Source organism: Arachis hypogaea, chromosome 6 (genome assembly GCF_003086295.3).
Source record: "Arachis hypogaea cultivar Tifrunner chromosome 6, arahy.Tifrunner.gnm2.J5K5, whole genome shotgun sequence".
Lineage (NCBI taxonomy): Eukaryota > Viridiplantae > Streptophyta > Magnoliopsida > Fabales > Fabaceae > Arachis > Arachis hypogaea.
The window spans coordinates 104,506,484-104,532,200 of NC_092041.1; the positions used below are offsets into that span (position 1 = coordinate 104,506,484).

The 25,717-nt window shown below is 32.5% G+C and overlaps 2 protein-coding genes and 2 long non-coding RNA genes across 4 annotated transcripts; 3 read left to right on the forward strand and 1 right to left on the reverse strand.

Moving 5' to 3' along the window:
* Nucleotides 1-5,874: 5,874 nt before the first annotated feature.
* LOC112697281 (uncharacterized) lies at nt 5,875-7,822 on the forward strand. Its single transcript, XM_025750387.3, has 2 exons — nt 5,875-6,597; nt 7,383-7,822. Exons 1-2 carry the CDS (start codon nt 6,091-6,093, stop codon nt 7,701-7,703), a joined length of 828 nt encoding a protein of 275 aa, XP_025606172.1. The 5' UTR covers nt 5,875-6,090; the 3' UTR covers nt 7,704-7,822.
* A 2,220-nt stretch (nt 7,823-10,042) lies between these two features.
* LOC112697282 (protein SIEVE ELEMENT OCCLUSION B) lies at nt 10,043-13,316 on the forward strand. Its single transcript, XM_025750389.3, has 7 exons — nt 10,043-10,489; nt 10,627-10,731; nt 10,866-11,314; nt 11,401-11,510; nt 11,597-11,739; nt 11,842-12,351; nt 12,430-13,316. Exons 1-7 carry the CDS (start codon nt 10,277-10,279, stop codon nt 13,105-13,107), a joined length of 2,208 nt encoding a protein of 735 aa, XP_025606174.1. The 5' UTR covers nt 10,043-10,276; the 3' UTR covers nt 13,108-13,316.
* Nucleotides 13,317-15,263: 1,947 nt separating this feature from the next.
* Nucleotides 15,264-18,425, forward strand: LOC112697283 (uncharacterized). Its single transcript, XR_003151182.2, has 2 exons — nt 15,264-15,714; nt 18,074-18,425. It is a non-coding gene; the product is annotated as an uncharacterized lncRNA (long non-coding RNA).
* Nucleotides 18,426-21,000: 2,575 nt separating this feature from the next.
* LOC112697284 (uncharacterized) lies at nt 21,001-24,973 on the reverse strand. The gene is made up of 3 exons (XR_011862581.1): nt 24,492-24,973; nt 21,954-22,037; nt 21,001-21,875 (listed from the first exon to the last, which is right to left on the reverse strand). It is a non-coding gene; the product is annotated as an uncharacterized lncRNA (long non-coding RNA).
* Nucleotides 24,974-25,717: the final 744 nt, after the last annotated feature.

The window sequence follows — 25,717 nt, forward strand, 5'->3', positions numbered from 1 at the left end:
CACAAAAACAATAAACAAATAAAAACATGACACAAAAACAATAAACAAATGACAGAAACATAAGAATTAATATTATTATATTTTATTTTTTTAAACTAGTATTTAATTTTAGTGAACCTAAAAAATAGTTATTTTAAGAAGAAAAATGTATTTATTAAATAAATAAAAATAAAAATTTATAATGTATTTAATATATTAAAAATGTGGTGCAAATATTAGAATTACTTTAAATAATTAGTAGGATAGTAGGATGCAAAATTTTGTTGACCGGACCTGAAAATTAAAAAGTGTTACCTGGATGCAGCGAACTTAATTAATCATTGTTGACATAAGCTGCTGCTCTTCTTTAAATCTATTGCTACATCTATATTTATAGGGTATTTAATGAGAATATAGAAATAGTTCATGCTAACTTTCTTTTTTTTTTAAAATATTTTTGCTATATATAATTTATAAAATATATTTTTTATTATTTTTAAAACTTAAACTCGAAATTTATTATTTAAATAATTTATTATTCCAATTAATTTTATGTTTATCATTTTAAACATATTTAATAAATAAAAAACTAATAGTAATACACTAATATACTTTATCGTGCCATTATTGTGTTTGAGGTATTGGCCATTATTGGGTCTCACCTTATTCGAGATTCTATTCATTAGTCCCATCATGATGATGTTACTAGAAATGACAATGGATAGGGTACAGTGAGATTTGGAGTTAATCCTAAATTTATTTATAGAATAAATTTTTTATATAAATTCAATTCTATTTTATTCGCAGGTTGAGAATATGTCAATCTTAACTCTACTTGTTCTTAATTCGCGGATATTCGATTCTACCTGCGAATTATAAAAAAGATGTAATATTATTATATAACTTAATGATAATTTAAAATAAAACTGATTTTTATGTAAAAAAAAAAATAAATTATTAATTAATAATATTTTTTTAATGGTTAAGGATCTTTTATATTTAGTGAGAGGTCTTTAGTTTAACATCCACTTAAAATATATTTTATATAAGTATATAACATATACATATATAGGGTGCGGATTAGGGATGGCAATACCACCCGAACTCGCGGTACCCATCCCGCCCCTATCTGCTCTGGGCGGGTAATTACCCACCCCGCATCGGGACAGATTTTTAGCGGGACGGGTTCTTGGGAGGGGCGGGGCGGGGCGGGACGGGGTCGGGTTTAGGTAATACCTGCCCAAACCCGCCCCGCTATATATATAATATATATAATTTTAATATATAATATGTATAATATATGTAAAATAATTAGTACATGATTAATAATATTGTATCATATTTAAATTTTTATTTTAATTTATATTATGTATGTGATGATAGCTATATAAATTTTAAAATTTAATTTTATTTATTAGATTTTAATAATTATAGGGGCGGATAGGGGCAGAGCGGGTTAGGGTTCAATGTTTTATTACTCGCAGATAGAAGCGGGGACGAATTCTATGAAGGTTGTTGTACTGCGGGGCGGGGTCAGGTTGAGCAAAAATTCGCCCCTACCCGCCCCGTTGCCACTCCTACTACGAATTAGTCGGGTAGGATTGAGGCTAGGGGTGGCAAATGGGCCTAAACTCGTTGGACCAGCACGCGTAACTCACCAAACAGGCGGACCGGATTGGAAAATTGAGAAGGCAACACTTTGAAAGCCCGCCTAACCGCACGGCTTAAACTGCGAGTTTTGGCGGGGCGGGCCTCTCTGATGGGCCTAGCGCTTTTTGGCAGGTTTGGCCCACCAACCCACCGTTAGGTAGGGTGGGGTGAGATTTTCAGGACCACCTCATTAGGCAGGGCGAGACGGGCTTGCCTGCCAGATGACGGATTTTTGGCGGGACAGACTTCTCCGTTTGCTATTCGTAATTGAAGCTCAACCTGCATCCTATCCGATCTGCACGAGAACCCTATCCATACCTTATCCTGCAACCCTATCCGACCGGATGAGATCGAGTACCCACGAATAGAATGCATGTTGCCACCCCTACCCATATAACCTTTCTGTGCTCTTGCCAAAAGAATCAACAGGAAAATAACATCATCCATAAATTTTTCGGTAAAAAACCTTTTAAAATAAAAAAATTATAAAATAAAAAAATAAAAAATAATTACTATTAAATTTACAATTTTTATTATTCATATTTGAACTTACAAAATATAAGCTCAGCTGACAAGTTACGTTTGAAATTGGGTCACGTAAAATTGGCGCAATTATGTCTAATCCAATTCATGTGGCTTAATCTGTATGAGCCAGATAAATTTAGAATTCATATCTGATTCAATTTGGAGAATAAATTAGACATCTCCTCTATTATTTTGGTTATCACCATTCAAGTGGTAACCAGTCTAAAATATGAGATTAATTTTTTATTTTGTAAAGAGATAATTATCTATGATCTTCAGAAATTATTTTTAGAAAATGACTAAATTTTGTATTATTAATTTGTTTTTTAAAGTTAAAATTTAAATTTAAAAGATATAAATTCTATCTCAAAATATCTTTTATATATAAACTTTATCATCTTAATTTAGACTCTCACTTCCTTACTTCCTTATTTTACCGAATTCTTCTATTTGATCCAATTCCCATATAATAAACGGTAACCATTTGAAGTTTGCATTGTTAGATGATATCATAAAATTGTTGCATTTGGATACGCATAATAGATCGAAGGCAGCACTAATTTTATTAGATAACATTGTTGCATTTGCTAAATATAAAGAGTGTGTTTGGGATCTAAACGTAACATTAAAACATCTCACTAATATTGGGAAAACAAGACTTGAAGACTACCGAATCGTTCACCAAGGTTTAACCCTGTTTTTTTATTTATTTGAAGCATATTTTGTCAACATAAAAAAATATAGTTTAACTAATGTTTGTTTAAATTAAGGCAGATATGTAAAACTTATTAATTTTTTTATAAAAATATAATTTTTTAATGTATTTATTAAAAAGATAAAAATTTACTAATAATAACATTAATATGCACCATTATTTGTCCTAATAGTATATATTAAAAATTATCAACTAAATTTTTTATTTAAAATATATAAAAATTTAAAGTTTTTAAAACATTTATTATTATTTATTTAAAAAATAACTTCTTATTGATAATAACCTTATTAACATACTTGTATCCTTAGCAAATATGTTTGTTAAACCTTAAATTATAATGAGAAGAATATTAGAGGATTATTAAAATTTATTATTTTTATTTATCAGTTAATTATCAATATTTAAAAGTATAGGTAAAGTATGTTATTTAATTATTAAAGTAAAAGAATTGAATTAATAATTAAAAATGATAATAAAAATAATAAATTTTGATCTCTTTTATAATAAATTAATAATACTATTTATCTTTTAAAATTTATCCTTTAATCGATCTTTAAATGTAATTACTTTATTATATAAAAATTTTAATTTTATTTAATCATAGTTCCTAAATTTTAGAAATCACTAACACTTTTATTTAATTTAAATTTTAAAAATACAAATGCTTAACACGTACTTTTCTATGTTTCATGTTTTTCAAAAAGTCAATCATTCAAGTTACTCCATTCATGTTATTTTATTTTTATGTGTGACTAATAGTATTTGTCATTATGTTTTAGTTTTTCATTATTACGTAATTTATGATTGTAATTTTTTATTCTTTTGACAAGGTAAATAATCATTCATTTGCAACTTTAATTTTTTCGTTCATTTACTATTTTAGTTTTTTTTTTCATTTTTTATTATTCATGAAATTTGACATTTCGTATTCATAAAAGCTACCACTTCAATTTTTTTATTCCTTAATTTCATGAAAAACGTGTATTATCATAGACATTAGTAAAAATTGATATTCCATATTATATTAACATTTCAAAATGTTGATGGTAATCATGGTATGACTGACGTGATTATTTTGTTTGTATTTTTTTATTATTTTATATAGAGTTAAATATAATTTTAATTTTTAAGATATAAGCCAAAAAAATTTTTGTTCTTAACTTTTTTTTGTCTACAAAATTTTTTTGTCTATATCTTAAGAACCAAAATCATACTTAACCCTTATTGAACTATTAATGCTTAAAAGTATAGGTTAAAGTATGTTATTTAATTACTAAAGTAAAAGAATTAGATTAACAGAAAAGCTCTACATCTATGTAATTTTTTCATCCAAGTTATCCAAGTAACTTCAATCAGACGCACCTCTCCAACTCCCTTACGCGTTTGTTATACACGCGCCTCATATAACGTAAACTTTGTTCTTTTCTCGCGTTTTCATTCTTCAACCTAATAAAATTTGTCATTCTCCTCTGTTCGCGTTTTTCTTCTCTGCTCGCATTCTTCATTATTAATCTGCATTGAATTCAACGTAATAAGCTTTGTCGTTCTTCTTTTTCTTCATTTTCTTCTTCGATTTACACTTCTGAATGGAAACAATGAATGATTCAACTTCAAATAAGTTGAATGAGGTTATTACGTTGAGACAGCTAGGAAATGATTGCTGCATGCTATCACAATAATCTTAAACATTGAACAAAGTAAAAGGAGGCCACCGAACCGAACAACATTCATTTGGTGAATCAAAATCACAAAGGCTACCGAACCGAACAATGTTCATGTGGTGAATAAATGGTGATCAACTTTCAATTAACAAGAATAGTATTTCTCCTCCTCTTCCTCCTCATCCTTCTTCTTTCAAATTCGTGCACGTACTTCTTCTTCTCCTTCTCCTTCTCATTTCGTTATAATTATCATCTTCTTTTCCTTCTCCTTCTCCTTCTTCTTTCGTTATAATCATCACCAACAACACCAACATTTTGCTCGGTTAAGTGGAGTTGCTCATTTTGACTCACTTGATTGTTAATATATTTAGTTGAGTCCTTGTGCATGCAGAAATATTTTTCTTACTGATTGAATGTTTATCACGTTTTATTCAGCACATGATTATTGTTCGATTCAGTGGTGTTGGTCATTTCAATTCACCTGATTGTTATGTGTTCAGTTGACTTCTTTTGCATGAGAAAATGCTATTCTTGATGATTGAATGTTTATGACATTTTATTCAGCAGATGAATGTTGCTCGGTTCAGTGGAGTTGTTCATTTTGATTTACTTGATTGTTAGTGTGTTCAATTGAGTCCTTGTGCATGTAGAAATATTTTTCTTGATGATTAAATTTTTATGACGTTTTATTCAGCACATGAATGATGTTCGGTTCAGTGGAGTTGGTCATTTCGGTTCATTTCTATTTTGCACAATTTAAAACTCTTCATCCTCACTTTCTACTGCTTCTTCACCAGGGAGAGAAGGAGGAAAAGAAAAAATAATACAGCAGCAATAACAACAAAAGAATGAAGATAAAGAGAAAACACGCGAAGAAGAAGGAACGCGAAAAAGAAGGAGGAGAATGAGGAGGAAGGCGAATCTCTGTTGCTGTTTTTGTTCGTTTCTAGTTGTTCCTTGTCAAATTTTCTCGCGATTCTTCTTCAGTAGTGGTTTTCGCAGAGAATGTGACCGAAATTTGAGTGATTTTGAGAGAGATTCGAAGAGAATGAGCGGTTTCGTGTTGAGGAAGAAGTAACGTTTTTTCATAATGAGCACGAAGTAACGAAGGGTTTTCGAGTGCGTGTTTTCACTCTTCATTAATGCGCGTGACTCTATTTGAACTTGAGCCAATTTGATTACACGAATGTGTAGCGCATTCAATAGATTAATAGTTAAAAAATGATGACAAAAATAATAAATTTTGATATCCCTTATAATAAATATCTGATAAATTGTGTAGAAACTTCCACCAAATAGAGAAGAGAAGGAAATTATTCATACCAAAAAAAAAAGAAAAGAAAAGAGGAAATCCGATCCCTTTTGAATCTCACTAAACTCTAAATGCTCTCCCAACCGTGGAACAGTTATCCACAATAATATATTGTATGATATATTCCAGATAAAACAATAAACAAAAAACAAAAACACGTATACGTGTAGTTAACCATAAAAAAGGTTACTGTTCGATTTTGATTGATTCAAGTTGATACCCACTTTTCATGACCTACACAAAAAATCATGGCTTCAACAATGCGCACCAGTAGCATACAACCTATCTCATCATCACCTCTTATCAAAACCAAGAACACTTCAACCAAAATCGTAAGCACATTGAGCAATGAGCCAAGCTCAACAGGCAAAATCAAACGCCTTGTTCTGACCCAAGAGGGTAGAACGAAACTCAATCCATACTCAGATAGAGAGTTCTATGCATACCCACGCCTTGTGAAACACGTCGATGATGCCTTCATTTCCACACTCACCAATCTCTACAGAGAGAGGTTGAAGCCTCAGACAGAGATTCTTGATCTCATGAGCTCTTGGATCAGCCACTTGCCCCATGATGTCAACTACAAAAGAGTGGTGGGTCATGGATTGAATGCACAAGAGCTTGCCAAAAATCCAAGGCTCGATTACTTTGTTGTCAAGGATCTAAACGAGGAACAAGAGTTTGGGTTTACGAATTGCAGTTTTGATGCAGTGTTGTGCACAGTTAGTGTCCAATATCTACAACAGCCAGAGAAGGTTTGATATTCCATCATTGTTTCGGGTTTCTAATTAATTGTATATATAATTTTGATACACGATAATGTAAGATATTTTTGTTAATGTGATATTATGTGATTAAATTGTTTTTTCTTGACCGTATATCAAAATTAAACAAAATTTAGTTCTTCTTTGTGATTCAAAAAACCCACCCTATTGATATGAAGCGTCAAAGAAATTTTATGTTGTTGAGACTTTGAACAAGTTGGTTTTAAAAATTTTAAATGGTTGTATTGTTATAGTACAGGAAGAGTTTTAGGTATACTAAAAATATCGATATTCCAGTTGTTTTAACTGTTGATCTGAATTATAAAAAATATATATAACATATATTAATTAAAATCAACGGTTAAAACAACTGAAATACTGGTATATCCGATACATCTGATAACTTTTTTATAGTATAATTGATTATTTTTTATCAGTAGTTTTAGTTATTAATCTAATTTTTTAATTTAATAATTCAACAATATAATATTTTTAAATGTTACTGACAAAAAAAATTTACTAGTCCTTTATCATTTCTCGTTTAGATATTATCATGGAACAAAATAAAAAAAATGGTGACACAAAGATATAAAAGAAAATTGCCTTTATATTCAGTTTTATAATAATTTAATATATGTGCAATATTGAAAAATGCAGAATTTATCAAGATGATAACTACTTTGGTCAATTAATCATTACAATTATTAGCAATTTATAATATTTAAAGATAAAAAAGGATAGCATCGACTATCTCCTATGCATGTTGTTTATTACAGGTATTTGCTGAGGTATTCCGGGTACTAAAGCCAGGGGGCGTGTTCATGGTGAGTTTCAGCAACAGAATGTTTTATGAGAAAGCCATTAGTGCCTGGAGAGATGGCAGTGGCTATAGTAGGGTACAACTTGTGGTTCAGTACTTCCAATGTGTTGAAGGTTTCACAGAGCCTGAGGTGGTTCGAAAGTTACCAGCTACTACTAATTCTTCTCAACAGAACAAGTCACCAATTGATTGGATTATGGGACTTTTTGGATTCATGTCAGGGTTAGACCCCTTTTATGCCGTGATTGCATATAGAAATTTTAAACCCATAGAATGATTATTGTAATTTGTAATGGCTGCTCAATGTGACAGAGGGTGTTGATGAATAGAAATGACCTAATAATAACAAATGTAAATCCAAATAAATATGTTGTGCTATCGTGATATTTTTTGTCATTTTCGATGTGTATGTTCATAAGCTTTTTTATACTTTAGCATCCTATTTAAACTTGATTTAGTAAAATTTTTATGTTTCAAAAAAAGTTTATAAAATTAATTTTTAAAAGATTATTTTTAAAAATTATAATATTTATGTCAGTAAATTAAATTAAAAATAACTTTTAATAAGTACAAATAATAATAATTATGTTTAGTAAAATAGTTTTTAAAATTTAAAAATACTATAATAGATATAAATGTAAGGGATAAATTTAAAAAATTAATTAATATATAAAGTTATATTAAAATTTTTTAATTTTAATAAGTACAAATCAACTTTAAAAAATTTTATTTTAAGTGTTTTTAAAAGGTACAAACACAAACACATGTTTTTTTTTTATTTACCAAATACGAAATAAGAAATTTATGCTTTTGACAAATACCTCTTCAAAAAAATGTTATTAAACCAAGCCTTAGTCTATCTCAAAAATAGAATAACTTTAATTTTATGGGTATAGATGTGAGAATAAATGATATGTGCTTCAAAATGTTTATATCATGTTTATGATATAAAAAGTTCAAACATTATTTAATAGTTATTTTAATATTTTTAAAGATTAGAATGTTTAATTTAGTTTTATTTATTTTAATTTTATTTATTTAGTTAGTAGATTGAGTTTTATATTAGTGAGTTTAAAATTTTTTTTATTCTAACTTAATATAAGATTATAAATATCTCGTAAACGGTTGTAGTGATTATAGAGTATTAAAGGTGAAAAAAATTATTTTTGGTTTCGTGATAAAACCATAGTATGAACAAATGAGATTGAGTGAGTCTCACTCTTATTGCATAAAAAATTTGAATAAAAAATTTAAGTAATTTTCTTCAATTTATTTCCTAAACAATGGTGAACAAATTAGATTGAATGAGTCTCTTTTTTGTTGCATTAAAAAATTAAATTAAAAAAAGTTTATTAGTAATTTTTTTATATTTAATTTTAATCTATATCTATATTTTTTATTCAATTTTAATCCATTATTTTTTGTTTATCAATAGTTTTTTTCTTTGAAAAATAATTATTATATATTTGTATATATTTATACGTATTGTTTTATATTTTAATTATGAAAAATATTAGGAGACCATCATAATTTATTATTTTTTACTATCATTAATCATCAATGTTTAAAAATATGAAATAAAGTATGTTACTGAATTACTAAAATAAAAAAATTAAACTAAAAAAATTGAATTGATAGTTAAATAATGGCCAAATATAATAAACTCTGATATCCATATCATTTTCCTCTCATTATAAGCGAGCGATTTCTAAAAGAATCAATTTTTTGTTATAGGGGAATATTCAAAATGTTTAGAGTAGAATAATAACATGTTCTCGTTGCAGTGAAATCAAACTCTAGTGACTAGTGATTTGTGAATGAACATAAAACTGTAACGATGATGAGTGTGACTCTCGTGGCCTGATGAATTGTGTGTTATTTGAAAAAGTAAGAAAGAAAGGAATCAAATCTTTCAGTTGTCGTTTATAACTTTTGATTGAAGGAATTAGATGACCGATGTTGCAAGCAAATAAAAGAATTCCAAAGCAAAAGAAGAATTTCATGCCAACGGCCTTCGATACTTTCCCTGCTTGCCACCAAGAATAGAATATTGTTGCGCCTTATTTGGTAAACACTGATCCTCAATCAAAGCCAACATTGTTTTTCGACTAAATTCTTAAAGCGGTCTCTGAAATTCACGTTTTGTACCGATTTAATTTCTGAGATTCTAGTCGCATTATTGTCATTTTTAAAATTGAGCTAAAAAAAATTATAATGATTCTCGACCTCTTTCTAATAGTGACTCAGCAAATGGAGCGATGAGTTGGCATTCTCTTGTTATGTTGGACAATAAAAAATAGATGACATTATTCTACTATTGTTCAGCGAAATAAGGTAGTGTCAGACTTCCGACTCATTATTCTAGTTGTTGAGTCATTATCGGAAGAGGTTCGAGAAACTATTAGTATCCGAAACTCAATCTCAACGACGATAATAGTACAATTGGAACCTCAAAACTAAATTGATGCATACCGTAAATCTCAAATATCACCACGGGATTTAGCCATTGGTTTCCCTATAGCTGTAGATATTGTCCTTTGAGACCATTGGTCCATTTGTAAAAGCTACTGTATGCTACTAAAGTGTAGTATTGCCACTGCATGTGTCATTAACTTGGTACATACTAAAGTGAGTGAAGCGCAAGGACACAAGACTGAAGAAGCTAAAGCCTTTCTTCTTCTTAACGTTCCAACACCTTAAACTATGGTGAAAGAAAAGAAGTGGATTCATGTTTGCTTTATTCCTTTCTGGGTATTATATATTGGCCTATCAACATGGCAGCTAAAACCACAAGCCTTGTTTTTTGTTCTCTGCCTCCTATCTAGCGTCTTTGTTTTTCTATAGCACAAGATGGATAACATTGGCAAATTGGCTGCTATGAAACAACAGCTGAGAGGCGAAAGGCCCATGCCGGTGAATGCATTGTCTGATGACAGCATTCTGGTGAAGAAAATAGTGGCTGAGCATAAACCTGATGGTCTAGAATATGATGCCAAGCCACTTCTCCATATTGTTGAGGATATTCTTAGACGTGCCACCTTGAGCACTGAAGGTGTTTCCTCGGTATGATGCTAATTCTAATAATAGTTTGAAACCTTAGTTGCTTATGAAATTTCCAAGAAAATGTTGCAGCTGCAAACATGCAATTCTATTGTTTTTTCTTGTTTATCTATCTTCTAAGTGACTCTGCTTTCTTTCAGGGTGCGCTTGCGCATGTTGACCAGGTCGAAGATGTGACCCATCACCCTGGCTACACCAACATGCTGGAGGCACTTTCTTTCAAGATTGATCGAATTGCTTGTGAGGTGATTCAAGAATAACCTATACAATCTATACAAATACAATGATCTTGTATTAAATTTGACACTTGATAACATTGCTTGAAATTTTTAGGATATATCATTATTTTAACAATGTGAAAGGTACAATAAAATTTCAGATTTCGTACAAGTCTCTTGCGGGTGTAGATGCACACTCTACAGCACTTGCAATATTTGATATGCTTCAAACATATGAGTGGGATGTGAAGTTGGTGCTGTCTTTGGCTGCTTTTGCTCTGACATATGGTGAATTCTGGCTTCTTGCACACATGCATTTAACAAACCAGCTTGCAAGATCCATGGCCATTCTGAAGCAAGTTCCAAACATCATGGAGCATGTAAGCATGCTGCGACCCCGGTTCGAAGCCCTGAATGAACTAGTTAAGGTCATATTGGAGGTGGCAAGGTGTGTCATTGAGTTCAATGGTCTGCCAAGACACTACATTGCTCAAGACACAACAGCATACAACATTGCCTCTAACCATATCCCAATTGCCACCTATTGGAGCGTCAGGGGTATCGTCGCCTGCGCAACTCAGATTACAAGCCTAACCACACTTGGATTTGAGTATGTTTTCCCTTTCAGTTCTCCATTTGTTTTTTTTTTTTTTTTTTTTGTATTTGTTTCATCATTTTAAGTAAACATTGTTCCAGGTTCATGCAATCAACTACTGAGGCATGGGAGCTATCTACATTGGCTCACAAGCTTAAGAACATACTTGAACATCTAAGGAAGAATCTGGATAGCTGCTACAGACAGATTGGTCTAATTAATTTAGTTTCAATTGGTTACATTTAGTGAAATTCTTTGGATCATGGCTGCTAATTTTAAGTTTAACATTCAATGCAGAGAAAAGAATGGACTCTGAAGCTTATGAAATGTTGCGCGAATTATTCACGACACCCCACATTGACAACATGAAGGTTCTCAAGGCTTTGATTTCTGCGAAGGACGATACTCTACCTCTATACGATGGTGCAACCAAGAAAAGGGTTACATTTTTTCCAACATTGTAATTGCATATATGATGATGCACTAGTATTTTGAGAAGTTTGTGAAACTAATATTGGTGTAATTTAATTGAAACCAAACAGGTTAGCCTGGAACCCCTGAGAAGGAAGAATGTGTTACTTCTAATTTCAGGGTTGGAGTTCTCCCATGATGAGCTTCTGATCCTTGAACAAATCTATAATGAATCAAGGGCACACACATCATCAAGGCTTGATAATAGATATGAAAATAGATATGAGCTTGTATGGATCCCAATTCTGGACCTGAATGAAGCTGAATCAACACAGAGAAAGCAAAGGCAGTTTGAGGAGCTGCAATTAACCATGCCATGGTTCTCTGTTTATCATCCTTCGGCGATAAGCAAGCCGGTGATCTGGTTCATCCAGAGGGAATGGAAGTACAAGAATAAGCCAATTCTTGTGGTTCTTGATCCTCAAGGGAGGGTGGCTTGTCCTAATGCTATTCACATGATGTGGATTTGGGGAAGTGCTGCATTTCCATTCACAAGCGCTAGAGAAGAAGCTCTGTGGAAGGAAGAGACCTGGAGACTTGAACTGCTTGTGGATGGCATTGACTCTGAAATATTGAACTGGGTGAGCATAACATAAATAAAACCCTTTCTTGACTTTGTTGTTTTTTTATAATCATGATTAATTTTGATATTTGGACAGATCAAGGATGATAAATTCATCTTCTTATATGGAGGGAATGACCCTGATTGGGTTAGAAAATTCGTGAGGGAAGCTCGCAGGGTTGCGGCGGCATCACCAATAAACTTAGAGATGGTGTATGTGGGGAAGAGCAACAAAAGCGAGCAAGTGCAGAAAGTGCTAGACACCATAACTCGTGAGAAGCTTCCAACTCATAGCTGGCAAGAACACAGCATGATATGGTTCTTCTGGACTCGCCTGGAGAGCATGCTGTTCTCCAAGATCCAGCTGAAGCAAGCGGACGACGACTCTGACCTGGTGATGCAGGAAGTGAAGAGGCTTCTGAGCTATGACAAGATGGGCGGCTGGATTGTTCTCGCAAGAGGATCTCGCATCATAGTGAATGGACATGCCACCACAGGATTGCAGACTCTGATGGAGTATGAGGACATTTGGAGGGTGCATGCTGAGAGGGATGGGTTTGAGCCAGGTTTTCGCGATCACTATGGGAAGCTCCATGCAGTGGATAACCCTTGTTGTAGGTTTGAATTCTCCCACGCAATGGGGAGGATCCCGGAGAAGCTCCGCTGCCCTGAGTGCCGCCGCTACATGCACATGCTCACCACGTTCCAGTGCTGCCATGATGAAACTGTCGACGAGGCGTTTCTTGTCAGTGCTCTAGCCCCTCCTACCATTTGAGATTCAAATTTCGCAATATTATTCCTTTTGTGTTTCACTTTTGTTGATGTAATAAGATTTCCCTACCTATACCTATGCAGGGAGATAAGACTTCAATTTTATTATGTCATTGTGTTACAAGTTGCCTCTTGCTATGCCATTGGTATCAACATGAGACCTTAAACCCACCAAGTATTTTGTACTATTCAATAAAATTTCATTTCAGTTAATTCATCAATTTTTTTTTATTTTCTCTTCACATACATTATTCAATCATTTTCTCGTGGAATGTGTAATATGAGTTAAACCCCAAAATTGTCTTTGATATTGGCGTTTTGCACTGAAATCGTCCATGAGATTCCAATTACATCAATTACGTCCCTGAGATTGAAAAAAATGCACCATAGTAGTCCCTGACCCATTTTCTATTAACGATGTGATGACATGGCATGATGACGTGGACTGTAAGTGACACGTGTCACTTCATGATTTTGGCCACGTGTAATGATAGGATGATGTGGTGACCAGTGACACGTGGCATACTGACGTGGATAGTTGTACCACGTGTCACAATGTTATTTAGTCACGTGTCCCGTTGTGCCACGTGTCGCAACAGTATTCGTCCACGTGTCATCCATTATGCCATCGTTGTATATGCACCAAATTAGTCTCTCACTTTACATTAAGTGACTCATTTTAGTCCCTGAAATTGAATGTCGTGCACCAAACTAGTCCCTTCACCAATTTTTTTTTTTTTAAATTTAAAATTTTAATATCTTGGATACACTAATTTCAATTCTATTTTTTCATATATCGTTTAAATACAAGTGTTTTTATAAAAAATTTTAAGATTTTAGTTTTAATTATATAATTTTTTAATAATTTAATATTGATAAATTTTGTAATATATAAGTATGTTATTATAAAAAAATAATTATATGATTGATTAGACACATTTTTTTCATAAAAAATATGTGTTTTTAACAAGAAATTAATAATTAAAATAAATATTTTTTTCTTATGAAATACACGTTTTCGTTATGTATAAATGAGCTAGATTGAAGGCACTTCAACCACCCTCACTACCACTTTTGATCTCTGCAGTCTAGACGAAAGAGGTCGGAGATGATAATGAGGGAAGCTTAAAATGCCTTCACGTCAACTCCAAGACGGCGATTATTAGAGGTATCCGCAAGAAAAAAATATTTTATAAAAGTACTGAAAGAGGTTGGAGATGGTAGTGAAGGTGCTTGAAAAGCCTTCACGTTAACTCCAAGTCGGCGAATAGGGTATTCGCAAGAGAAAAAATATTTTATAAAAATATTTTTATTTGAAGAACATGTGAAAAAATATAATTGAAATTAATGTATTAAAAAATATTGAGAAATTTGAATTTATAGAAAAAATGATAAAAAATTGATGAAGGGACTAATTTGGTGCACGACATTCAATTTCAGGGACTAAAATGAGTCACTTAATGCAAAATGAGGGACTAATTTGGTGCATATACAACGATGACATAATGGATGACACGTGGACGAATACTGTTGCGACACGTGGCACAACTGGACACGTGGCCAAATAACATTGTGACACGTGGCACAATTATTACGTCAGCATGCCACGTGTCACTGGTCACCACATCATCCTACCATTACACGTGACCAAATCATGAAGTGATACGTGTCACTTACAGTCCACGTCATCATGTCATGTCATCAAGTCGTTAATAGAAAATGGGTCAGGGACTACTATGGTGTATTTTTTTCAATCTCAGGAATGTAATTGGTGCAATTAGAATCTCAGGGACAATTTCAGTGCAAAACGCAAATCTCAGAAACCATTTTGAGGTTTAACTCTGTATAATATGCATGTGCAAAGCTTTATGGGTCACGCTTGTAGGAGCGTAGCATGTATTTGTAGAGATAATACTATTACCATGTGTTTTAGTGTTAGTTATAGGTATGGCCGCATGGATACTATAAATTTCTTAATATGGGTATAAAAAAGTATATAGAACCAACTCTTAATCAGTTAAGAATGGAACAACTTAATTAATGATAATATTATTAATTAGTTTTACAACAATACTAAAAAATCAAGATGGTTTCAACAAAAAATCTGTCAATTCTTGTTGGGCCGAAAACATGAAACCCACTCCACTTCAGCAAGATTCCAAATTAACCTAGGTAAACATAATTAACCTAACTGAACCCTCTCTTCTCCTTTCACCTTTTTACTGTATCGGACCTCCAAAACCATTTACGGCAGTGCCACACCACCAGCCTCATCGCGTGGCATTCTCCTCCGCCTTCGACGGCCGCCTCGCTTCGGTCCACATCGTGTAGGCAACATCAATCCTTTATAGCTAGCTTTAGAACGCCGTAAAGCTTCTCTCCCGCCGACTTGGCCACTGGCGCGTCAGTCGGAGTCACGCTCATCTCCGCCGTAACGACGTCGTGCCACCCAGTTGCGAGGAACAAGGCAGTTCTGCTTGTCGCCAAGAGTGCGCCACTGCTGCTGCATGTCGGTGTTGGCGGCGCCATTGAAGCATCTCTGCCCTGCTACCACGAACGCGAGAGAACATCCTCTGCCCAGCCTCAAAACATCCCCTGCGAGAACTAATTGGTGAGTGTTCAGTATTTGGAGTTGATTGATATCTGTTTTTGAATACCACGGTTTACAAGTTGTGGGATGTTGCCTTTGATTTGGTTATAAATATGGCTTTGTTAGATATTGCTGTTGATTGTATCAGGCAGTTTTGTTAGAGATTTTGGTTATGGTGTTTCATTTTGCTAGATATTCTTTTCTACTATATTTGGGAATTAGTACTGAGATCATGGCTTTTGAATGAGATTCAAATTGTGGTATTTCATATCCCAAAACATGAACTTGAGCTATGTTTGGGTCCCACTAAACTCAGCCCCTGTTGGCTATGAATAACAATATGAACTTGAGATGTTTGTGTGTGTAGCCATTGTGTGATCCTAGCTTACTTGTTTAATTAATATTTTTTTTTCTGTTCTAAATATGATAAATATGTCCAATTAACTCTTAGGCAATTGTTTAGGGGAATATTGTAATTGATTATATTGTGCGCATATGAATGTTTGTTGATTTCAGTAGTTGAGAGAAAGTGGCAATTTACATAGCATGACTACTATTTTGATTCATTTGAACATTCACTTATGTAAGAATTTATATTAGATTTGCATTCTTTAGGTAGAGAGTGTTGAATGTATACAATAAGAGATTGGAGGAATAAAAAGCTTCTCTCCACTTAGATATTGAGCGTTTTATAAATGAAAAGATTATACATGATAGAAAATGATATTGTTACATGCACATAAATTAGGAAAATATACACAGATTATAGGAAAAATTTTGCTTCGGAAGTGGGTGGAGAAAGATCTTAACTGTACATACACTTTTTTTTAATTATTAAACATTGGATGATTTTTCCATTCATGCAACATGTCTCTGGCACTCAAAAAAGTTTATACTTTTGGTCTTTTATTTGAATAACTGATTTTTGTTTGCACTTTTTTAAAAATGCAGTTTTGGGAGTTAGGTAACAAAAAGGATTAGAGTTGGTTTAATTTTGTTTACTTATCTATGCTAAGGTTAAGGAAGTGTGGTTGTAGTCGATGTGCTTACCCTTGTTAAATTGTTAGATGTTGTTAAATTGCTGTAACTAAAGATTGGATGTTACTGAAATTAGGGACCGAAAGATGATGTTATTAGGAGTTGGATTTTGCTGAATTTCATGTGGTTTGGGATTTTCGAAAAAGAGGAATTTAGTTATAAGTTAGTTTATTTCTTTTTTTTCAACTTTAAATTTGGTCTGAATGTGATTATTTAAAATTGCAGTATCAAAACGTAATTTTTTTTGGACAGATTTGATGGAGGTTTAACTACATCTATTGGTATCTATGATTTGATTATCTTGTTGGACAACTGTATGCTTTTTGTATTATAGATTGGAGGCTTTTGTTTTTATCATGGATTGGATGATTTATTCATTTATGCAACATGGCCATCGCATTCCAAAAAGTTTGTACTTTTGGTATTTTGTTTGAATAGCATGAATTCTGTTTGCGCTTTATTTTTTATTTTTTATTTTTTAGCGGTTTGGGAGTTAGGTAATAAAAGACCATACTTGGTTTAATTTTGTTTTCTTATCTATGCTAAGGTTCAGGAATTTTGGTCGTAATCATGGTCAAATTCAGTCTGTTTTTTCTTCATGTTGAGCATATGCTCTAATTGATTCAAAATGAACATCTCGCCATTTGATAGATGTTGCTTCTAATTTGGGGTTTATATGGTAATAATTGATATGGAATTTGTATAGCTTCTAATTTGTATAGCTTCTGATTTGCATACTGTATAGTCGATGTGGTTTACCTTTGCTAAGTTGTTGGATGTTGTTGAATCGCTGTAACTAGAGAATGGATGATTCTGAAATTAGAGAGCGAAAGTTGTTATTGGGAGTTGGATTTTGCTGAATTGCATGTGATTAGAGATTGATTGTTGCTGTTCTCTTAATAGTGGTTTAGAATTTGGATGATGAAATTATATTAAATTTAGTCTAATTTTGGTCGAACTTAATTTTGGTCCTTACTCATGGTCCAAAGTCAATTTATTTGGAACTATGAAATCGTTTCTACTACCCTTCTTGTAGCTTACTACTTGTTAAATCATGTTTCTTATATGCAAATTTTCCTATTTGCTTTCCAACCCTTTATACCCCGGAATCCACACTTGATGCAATGTGTGTAACTTAAGAACCTCTTCAAGCGGTTTTTTATTCATGTTGAACATCTACTCTAATTTTGCATGTGTTTAAAAAATGGACCTCGTGCAATTTGATATATACTGCTTCTAATGTTGGTTTAATATGGTATTAATTGATATAGATTTCGTAGAGCATCATCAACAATGTTTAATTGAGAACTCTTTTGATGTTGCCTCTGATCTTTGTATACAGTTTCCATTAAAGGATTCGGGGTTGTTTCTCGTGAAACCGCTGTCGGATTGTTTTGCAAAAAAGCCAACCAACATGGGAAAAAGGTAAAGACAAAATCTCTGGTGTAGATGGTGCTGTGGTTTCTACATGTGTAGACGTGGCGTGGTCACTAGCAGCTTGTGACACGCGTGTAAATTAGGGGACAAATGTGACATGTTGCAGCATTGGTCCCTTTTATATTTAACTCTGCTGCTAATATGATGTGATATAAACATGTTGTTAGCTTCTGTAATTACTAATTACATTAACGGTAGCCTTTTTTTTTGCCATAACATTAACGGTAGTTAATTCATGTGAGATGAAGTTGGGCCTAGTTTTGTTGCAATTTTTTCATTTTTAGAATGATTAGAGAAAACTAGTGGGCTCAATTTGCTATGGTAGTGAAATATTGGAATAAAGAAACATGACAAGTTTATTAACGGATTAAACATTAGTAAACTTAAAAATATAATTTAAAAAAATTAATCTAAAAATAAAAAAAGGCAAGTTTAGACTTTTGCTTTTAAATAAAAAAACATATAAATACATACCCAAAAAAATATTTTGTAACATTAATTACTGTGCAATAAAATTTTAATTTATTAAAAAATTTATATACATATTTATTTTAATTTTAAAATATAAAATACTTAAATTATAAAAATAATTACAAAATATTATTATGCATTCCTCTGTCATTTAGTATAATAATATAATAATAATGATGGTTCCTAAATCCAAATTAAATTCTTATCATACCGAAAATTTAACTAATTCAATTTAATTGACTAAAATTTTTTTAGTCTATTTATTTTAATAAAAATATCATAAAATAATACATAGATATTAATAAAAAATGGGTCAAGGATTAACCATAGAGTGACACTTGTCACTAATAGTCTATGTCATTATGCCGTTAATAAAAAATGGGTCAAAGACTAACGTAGTGCACTTTTATCGATCTCAAGAATATAATTGACGCAATTGAAATCTCAAGAATGCTTTTAATGCACAACACCAATATTTATGGACTATTTTAGGGTTTAACTCGTTAGTATATAGAAAACGAAATGCGTGAATTATATAATTATATAAATTTTAGAAAGTATCAATAATATATTATAGGGTGTAGATGTTTCAAAAGTTATACATAAATCGCTATATATTATAGAAATGTATGAGAAAATTGATTATTATCATAATTTCCTATAATATGTAGATATTTATGTAAAAATTGAATATTATTATAAACTACTAGAAGATATAGTATTTTATGTGTTTTATTTTATCTTTTTTCGTTCCACTATCTTGTAATATCTCGTTGATTTAATATCTATGTATTATTTTATGATGTTTTTATTAAAATAAATAGACTAAAAAAACTTTAATAAGGTAAATTGAATTAGTTAAATTTTTGGTATGATAAGAATTTAATTTAGGTTTAGGAATCATCATTATTATTATTATATTATTTTACTAAATGATAGAAGAGTGCATAATAATATTTTGTAATTATTTTTATAATTTAAGTATTTTATATTTTAAAATTAAAATAAATATGTATATAAATTTTTTAATACACTAAAATTTTATTGCACAATAATTAATGTTACAAAATATTTTTTGGGTATGTATTTATATGTTTTTTATTTAAAAGCAAAAGTCTAAACTTGCTTTTTCTTTTAAATTTTAGATTAATTTTCTTAAATTATAATTTTAAGTTTACTAATGTTTAATCCGTTAATAAACTTGCCATGTTTCTTTATTCCAACGTTTCATTGCCATAGCAAATTGAGTCTCACTAGTTTTTTCTAGTCATTCCAAAAATTAAAAAATCCAACAAAACTAGGCCCAACTTCATCTCACATGAATTAACTACCGTTAATGTTATGGCAAAAAAAAGCTACCGATAATGTAATTAATAATTTCAGAAGCTAACAACATTTTTATATTACATCATATTAGCAGCAGACTTAAATATGAGAGGAGACCAATACTGTAATATGTCACATCTGTCTCCCAATTCACACGTGTCACAAATTGCTAGTGACCACGCCATGTAGAAAGCACATCACCTTCTACACCAGAGACTTCACCAAAGGTAAAATGATGTTTACCATTCTAATTTTAACATTTCACATGATCCTACGAGTGACTTACAGCTAGTGTTACAATTAACAGAAATTGTCGGAATCGCGATGCTAGCCCAGCTACATACATGACATGATGAGCACGCTATCTAAAAACAACTCCGTTGAGAAGCTTATTATGATTGATGAGATCGGATTCGGATTCTTGAGGCTTGTTCCGAATTGGTGGGTGAAGCAAGCCATCATGCTTCACCTGGCCGAGTCGTATCAAGTTAAGCCAAGAACTTTAATACTCGACATTGGCAACATCCGCCTCAATGCCGAGTTAATCGGGAGGGTTTTCGGCATTCCGTCTCGAGGTAAGTTCTACTATCTTAATTACCTAGTGTGGCGTAGGCGTATTAGCGCAAATATTTTTTGGGTATAGATATATCAACATGCACTAACACATGAACATGTTGTAGGAGATCCATTCGTAGCCCTGGATGACAATAATTTGTGCCACGTGGCCATCAAAAAGAAATTCTATAGACGGTGAACTCCGAGATTTAGTTTACAGCTGTCCAATGGCAACAGAATCAGATAGGATGGAGTTCAGGAGATATTTCCTACTGGTGGTAATGAAAATGTTCCTGTGCCCCACCACTCAACAGGTAATTTCGCCATGGCACATTTACCAGTCTGATCCACGAAGATTTAACTGGCCGTTGCAAACTCTGAAGTGTTCGACAAAGCAGTCGAGAAGTATAAGCTGAAAGGGAACAAAACTTGTGAAGGCTGCACGTTCGTTGGTAAGACGCAATACTATTACTAAATTCAGTATGCCATTTTTTGATGTAATACATAACTTGTAGAAAATTAATTTCCTATGAATTCGTCAGGCATTATTTGTATGAGATTCTACAAGTTAGGTACTACATAAAATAAATGGCATACTGAATTTACTAATAGTCATTGCGTCCTACCAGCATGACGAACATGCAGCCTTCACAAGTTTTGTTCCTTTTCAGCTTATACTTCTCGACTGCCTTGTGGAACCACTTCAGAGTTTATAACGGCTAGTTGAATCTTCGTGAATCAGAAACATCTAAGACGTGGTAAATGTGCCATGACAAAATTACCTGTTGATGAGTGGTGGGGCACACGAACATTTTCATTACCACCAGTAAAAAATATCTCCTGAACTACATCCTATCTGATTCTGTTGCCATTGAACAGCTGTAAACTAAATCTCGGAGTTCAGTTGTTGTCCGTCTATAGAACCTCTTTTTGATGGCCACGTGGCACGAATTATTGTCATCCAGGGCTACGAATGGATCTCTTACAACATGTTCATGTGTTAGTGCATGGTGATATATCTATACCCAAAAGATATTTGCGCCAATACGCCTACGCCACACTAGGTAATTAAGATAGCAGAACTTACCTCGAGACGGAATGCCGAAAACCCTCCCGATTAACTCGGCATTGAGGCGGATGTTGTCAATGCCGAGTATAAAAGTTCTTGGCTTAACTTGATACGACTCGGCCAGGTGAAGCATGATGGTTTGCTTCACCGACCAATTCGGAATAAGCCTCAAGAATTCGAATCCGATCTCATCAATCTCAACAAGCTTTTCAACAGAGTTGTTTTTAGATAACGTGCTCATCATGTCATGTATGTAGATGGGCGGGCATCACGACTCTAACAATTTCTGTTAATTGTAACACTAGCTGTAAGTCACACATCGGATCGTGGAATGTTAAAATGAGAATGGTAGACATCATTTTACCTTTTTTTCCATGTTGGTTGGCTTTTCTGCAAAACAATCCTGTTGCGGTTTCACGAGAAACAATTCCGAATCCTTTAATGAAAACTGTATACAAAGATCAGAGGCAACATCAAAAGAGTTCTCAATTAACCATTGTTGATGATGCTCTACAAAACCCATATCAATTAATACCATATTAAACCAACATTAGAAGCAGTATATATCAAATTGCACGAGGTCCATTTTTAAACACATGCAAAATTAGAGTAGATGTTCAACATGAATAGAAAACCGCCTGAAGAGGTTCATAAGTTACACAGATTGCATCAAGTGTGGGTTCCGGGGTATAAAGGGTTGGAAAGCAAACAGGTAAATTTGCATATAGGAAACATGATTTAACAAGTAGTAAGCTACAAGAAGGGTAGTAGAAACGATTTCATAGTTTCAAATAAGTTGACTCTTGGACCATGAGTAAGGACCAAAATTAAGTTCGACCAAAATTAGACTAAATTTAATATAATTTCATCATCCAAATTCCAAACCACTCTTAAGAGAACAGCAACAATCAATCTCTAATCACATGCAATTCAGCAAAATCCAACTCCCAATCACAACAACTTTCGCTCTCTAATTTCAGAATCATCCATTCTCTAGTTACAACGATTCAACAACATCCAACAACTTAGCAAAGGTAAACCACATCGACTATACAGTATGCAAATCAGAAGCTATACAAATTAGAAGCTATACAAATCCCATATCAATTATTACCATATAAAACCCAAATTAGAAGCAACATCTATCAAATGGCGAGATGTTCATTTTGAATCAATTAGAGCATATGCTCAACATGAAGAAAAAACAGACTGAATTTGACCATGATTACGACCAAAATTCCTGAACCTTAGATAAGCAAACAAAATTAAACCAAGTATGCTCTTTTTATTACCTAACTTCCAAACCGCAAAAAAAAAAAAAAATAAATAAAAAATAAAGCGCAAACAGAATTCATGTTATTCAAACAAAAGACCAAAAGTACAAACTTTTTTGAATGCAATGGCCATGTTGCATAAATGAATAAATCATCCAATCCATGATAAAAAAAAAAAGGCCTCCAATCTATAATACAAGAACCATACAGTTGTCCAACAAGATAATCAAATCATAGATACCAATAGATGTAGTTAAACCTTCATCAAATCTGTCCAAAAAAATCACGTTTTGATACTGCAATTTTAAATAATCACATTCAGACCAAATTTAAAGTTGAAAAAAAAAAAAAGAAATAAACTAACTTATAACTAAATTCCTCTTTTTCGAAAATCCCAAACCACATGCAATTCAGCAAAATCCAACTCCTAATAACATCATCTTTCGGTCCCTAATTTCAGTAACATCCAATCTCTAGTTACAGCAATTTAACAACATCCAACAATTTAGCAAGGGTAAGTCACATCAACTACAACCACATTTCCTTAACCTTAGAATAGATAAGTAAACAAAATTAAACCAACTCTAATCCTTTTTGTTACCTAACTCCCAAAACCGCATTAAAAAAAAAGTGCAAACAAAAATCAGTTATTCAAATAAAAGACCAAAAGTATAAACTTTTTTGAGTGCCAGGGACATGTTGCATGAATGGAAAAATCATCCAATGTTTAATAATTAAAAAAAAAGTGTATGTACAGTTAAGATCTTTCTCCACCCACTTCCGAAGCAAAATTTTTCCTATAATTTGTGTATATTTTCCTAATTTATGTGCATGTAACAATATCATTTCAACAGCCAATGACTATTCATAAGTAAGAAGAACATCACCATCTCTTATTTTTGTGACCGCACACTGAACTATCACCTTGTAAGCATGTATAATCTTTTCATTTATAAAACGCTCAATATCTGAGTGGAGAGAAGCTTTTTATTCCTCCAATCACTTACTGTATACATTCAACACTCTCTACCTAAAGAATGCAAATCTAATATAAATTCTTACATAAGTGAATGTTCAAATGAATCAAAATAGTAGTCATGCTATGTAAATTACCACTTTCCCTCAACTACTGAAATCAACAAACATTCATATGCGCACAATATAATCAATTACAATATTCCCTTAAACAATTGCCTAAGAGTTAATTGGACATATTTATCATCTTTAGAACAGGAAAAAAATATTAATTAAATAAGCAAGCTAGGATCACATAATGGCTACACACACAAACATCTCAAGTTCATATTGCTATTCATAGCCAACAAGGCTGAGTTTAGTGGTACCCAAACATAGCTCAAGTTCATATTTTGGGATATGAAATACCACAATTTGAATCTCATTCAAAAGCCATGATCTCAGTACTAATCCCGGCCCCAAATATAGTAGAAAAGAATAATCTAGCAAAATGAAACACCGTAACCAAAACCTCTAACAAAATTGTTTGATGCAATCAACAGCAACATCTAACAAAGCCATATTTATAACCAAATCAAAGGCAACATCCCACAACTTATAAACCGTGGTATTCAAAAACAGATATCAATCAACTCCAAATACTAAACACTCACCAATTAGTTCTCGTAGGGGATGTTTTGAGGCTGGGACAGAGGACGTTCTCTCGCGTTCGTGGTAGCAGGCAGAGATGCTTCAATGGCGCTGCCAACACCGACATGCAGCAGCAGCGGCGCACTCTTGGTGACAAACAGAACCGCCTTATTCCTCGCAACTGGGTAGCACGACGTCGTTGCGGCGGAGATGGGCGTGACTCCGACTGACGCGCCAGTGACCAAGTCGACAGGAGAGAAGCTTTGCGGCATTCTGAAGCTAGCTATGGAGGATTGATGTTTCCCGCACGATGTGGACCGAGGCGAGACGGCCGTCGAGGGCGGAGGAGAACGCCACGCGATGAGGCTGGTGGTGTGGCACTGCCGTAGATAGTTTTGAAGGTCTGAAACGGCGAAAGAAGAAGAGAGGGTTCAGTTAGATTAATTATGTTTACCTAGGTTAATTTGGGATGTTGCTGAAGTGGACTGGGTTTCATGTTCTCAGCCCAACAAGAGTTGGCAGGTTTTTTTACTAAAACCATTTTGATTTCCTAGCATTGTTGTTACCTACAGCCTCACACAGCTATATTAATAAATCCATCTCTGTTAGGGTAACGGGGTCTTTTTCACTTAAGTATACCTGAATAATAACATGAGATATAATTTATCTTCATGCTTCTTTTTACAGGTACAAACTTTTCCATGTTACTGTATTTGTTCTGATTATGGTGCGGTCTGTTTAAAATTTCTTCGCCTCTCTGGTGTTAGAAATTAATTAAAAACTCATGCAACGTAAAATAGAAATTTAACAGGGCTAATAGTCAAAATAATGTCTAAAAGATCACAAATTCATTAATTTAGTTTTTAAAATATTAAATATCTCAAATTATGAAATTAATACCTAAAAAATAAAATATAATAATAAGTCAAATTAATCTTTTCATAATAATCTGTTACAAAATAATTATATGATATATCATCATTTAATTAATAAAAAATCCATCTAATTTTCTATTCAAATATTTGAGACACTCAATCTTGCGAAGATTAAAGAAGAAGATTAAAGAAAAATGTTAAAAAAATCATTAAAATTTATTATTTTTAGCTATTAACTTAATTTTTTTAATATAGTATATTTATTAATCTAATAACATATTTTATCATATTATTTTAAATATTAATAACTAACTGATAACTAAAAATAATAAATTTTAATAACCCTCTAATATTACTCATGATTAAATTGACAT

Excerpts from the sequence above, each read along its gene's own strand:
- LOC112697281 (XM_025750387.3), top strand. The coding sequence starts at position 6,091 with ATGGCTTCAACAATGCGCACCAGTAGCATACAACCTATCTCATCATCA. Across the intron at positions 6,598-7,382 it reads ATCTACAACAGCCAGAGAAG|GTATTTGCTGAGGTATTCCG; the intron begins GTTTGATATTCC and ends TGTTTATTACAG.
- LOC112697282 (XM_025750389.3), top strand. The coding sequence starts at position 10,277 with ATGGATAACATTGGCAAATTGGCTGCTATGAAACAACAGCTGAGAGGC. Across the intron at positions 11,740-11,841 it reads ATGGTGCAACCAAGAAAAGG|GTTAGCCTGGAACCCCTGAG; the intron begins GTTACATTTTTT and ends GAAACCAAACAG. Across the intron at positions 12,352-12,429 it reads ACTCTGAAATATTGAACTGG|ATCAAGGATGATAAATTCAT; the intron begins GTGAGCATAACA and ends ATATTTGGACAG.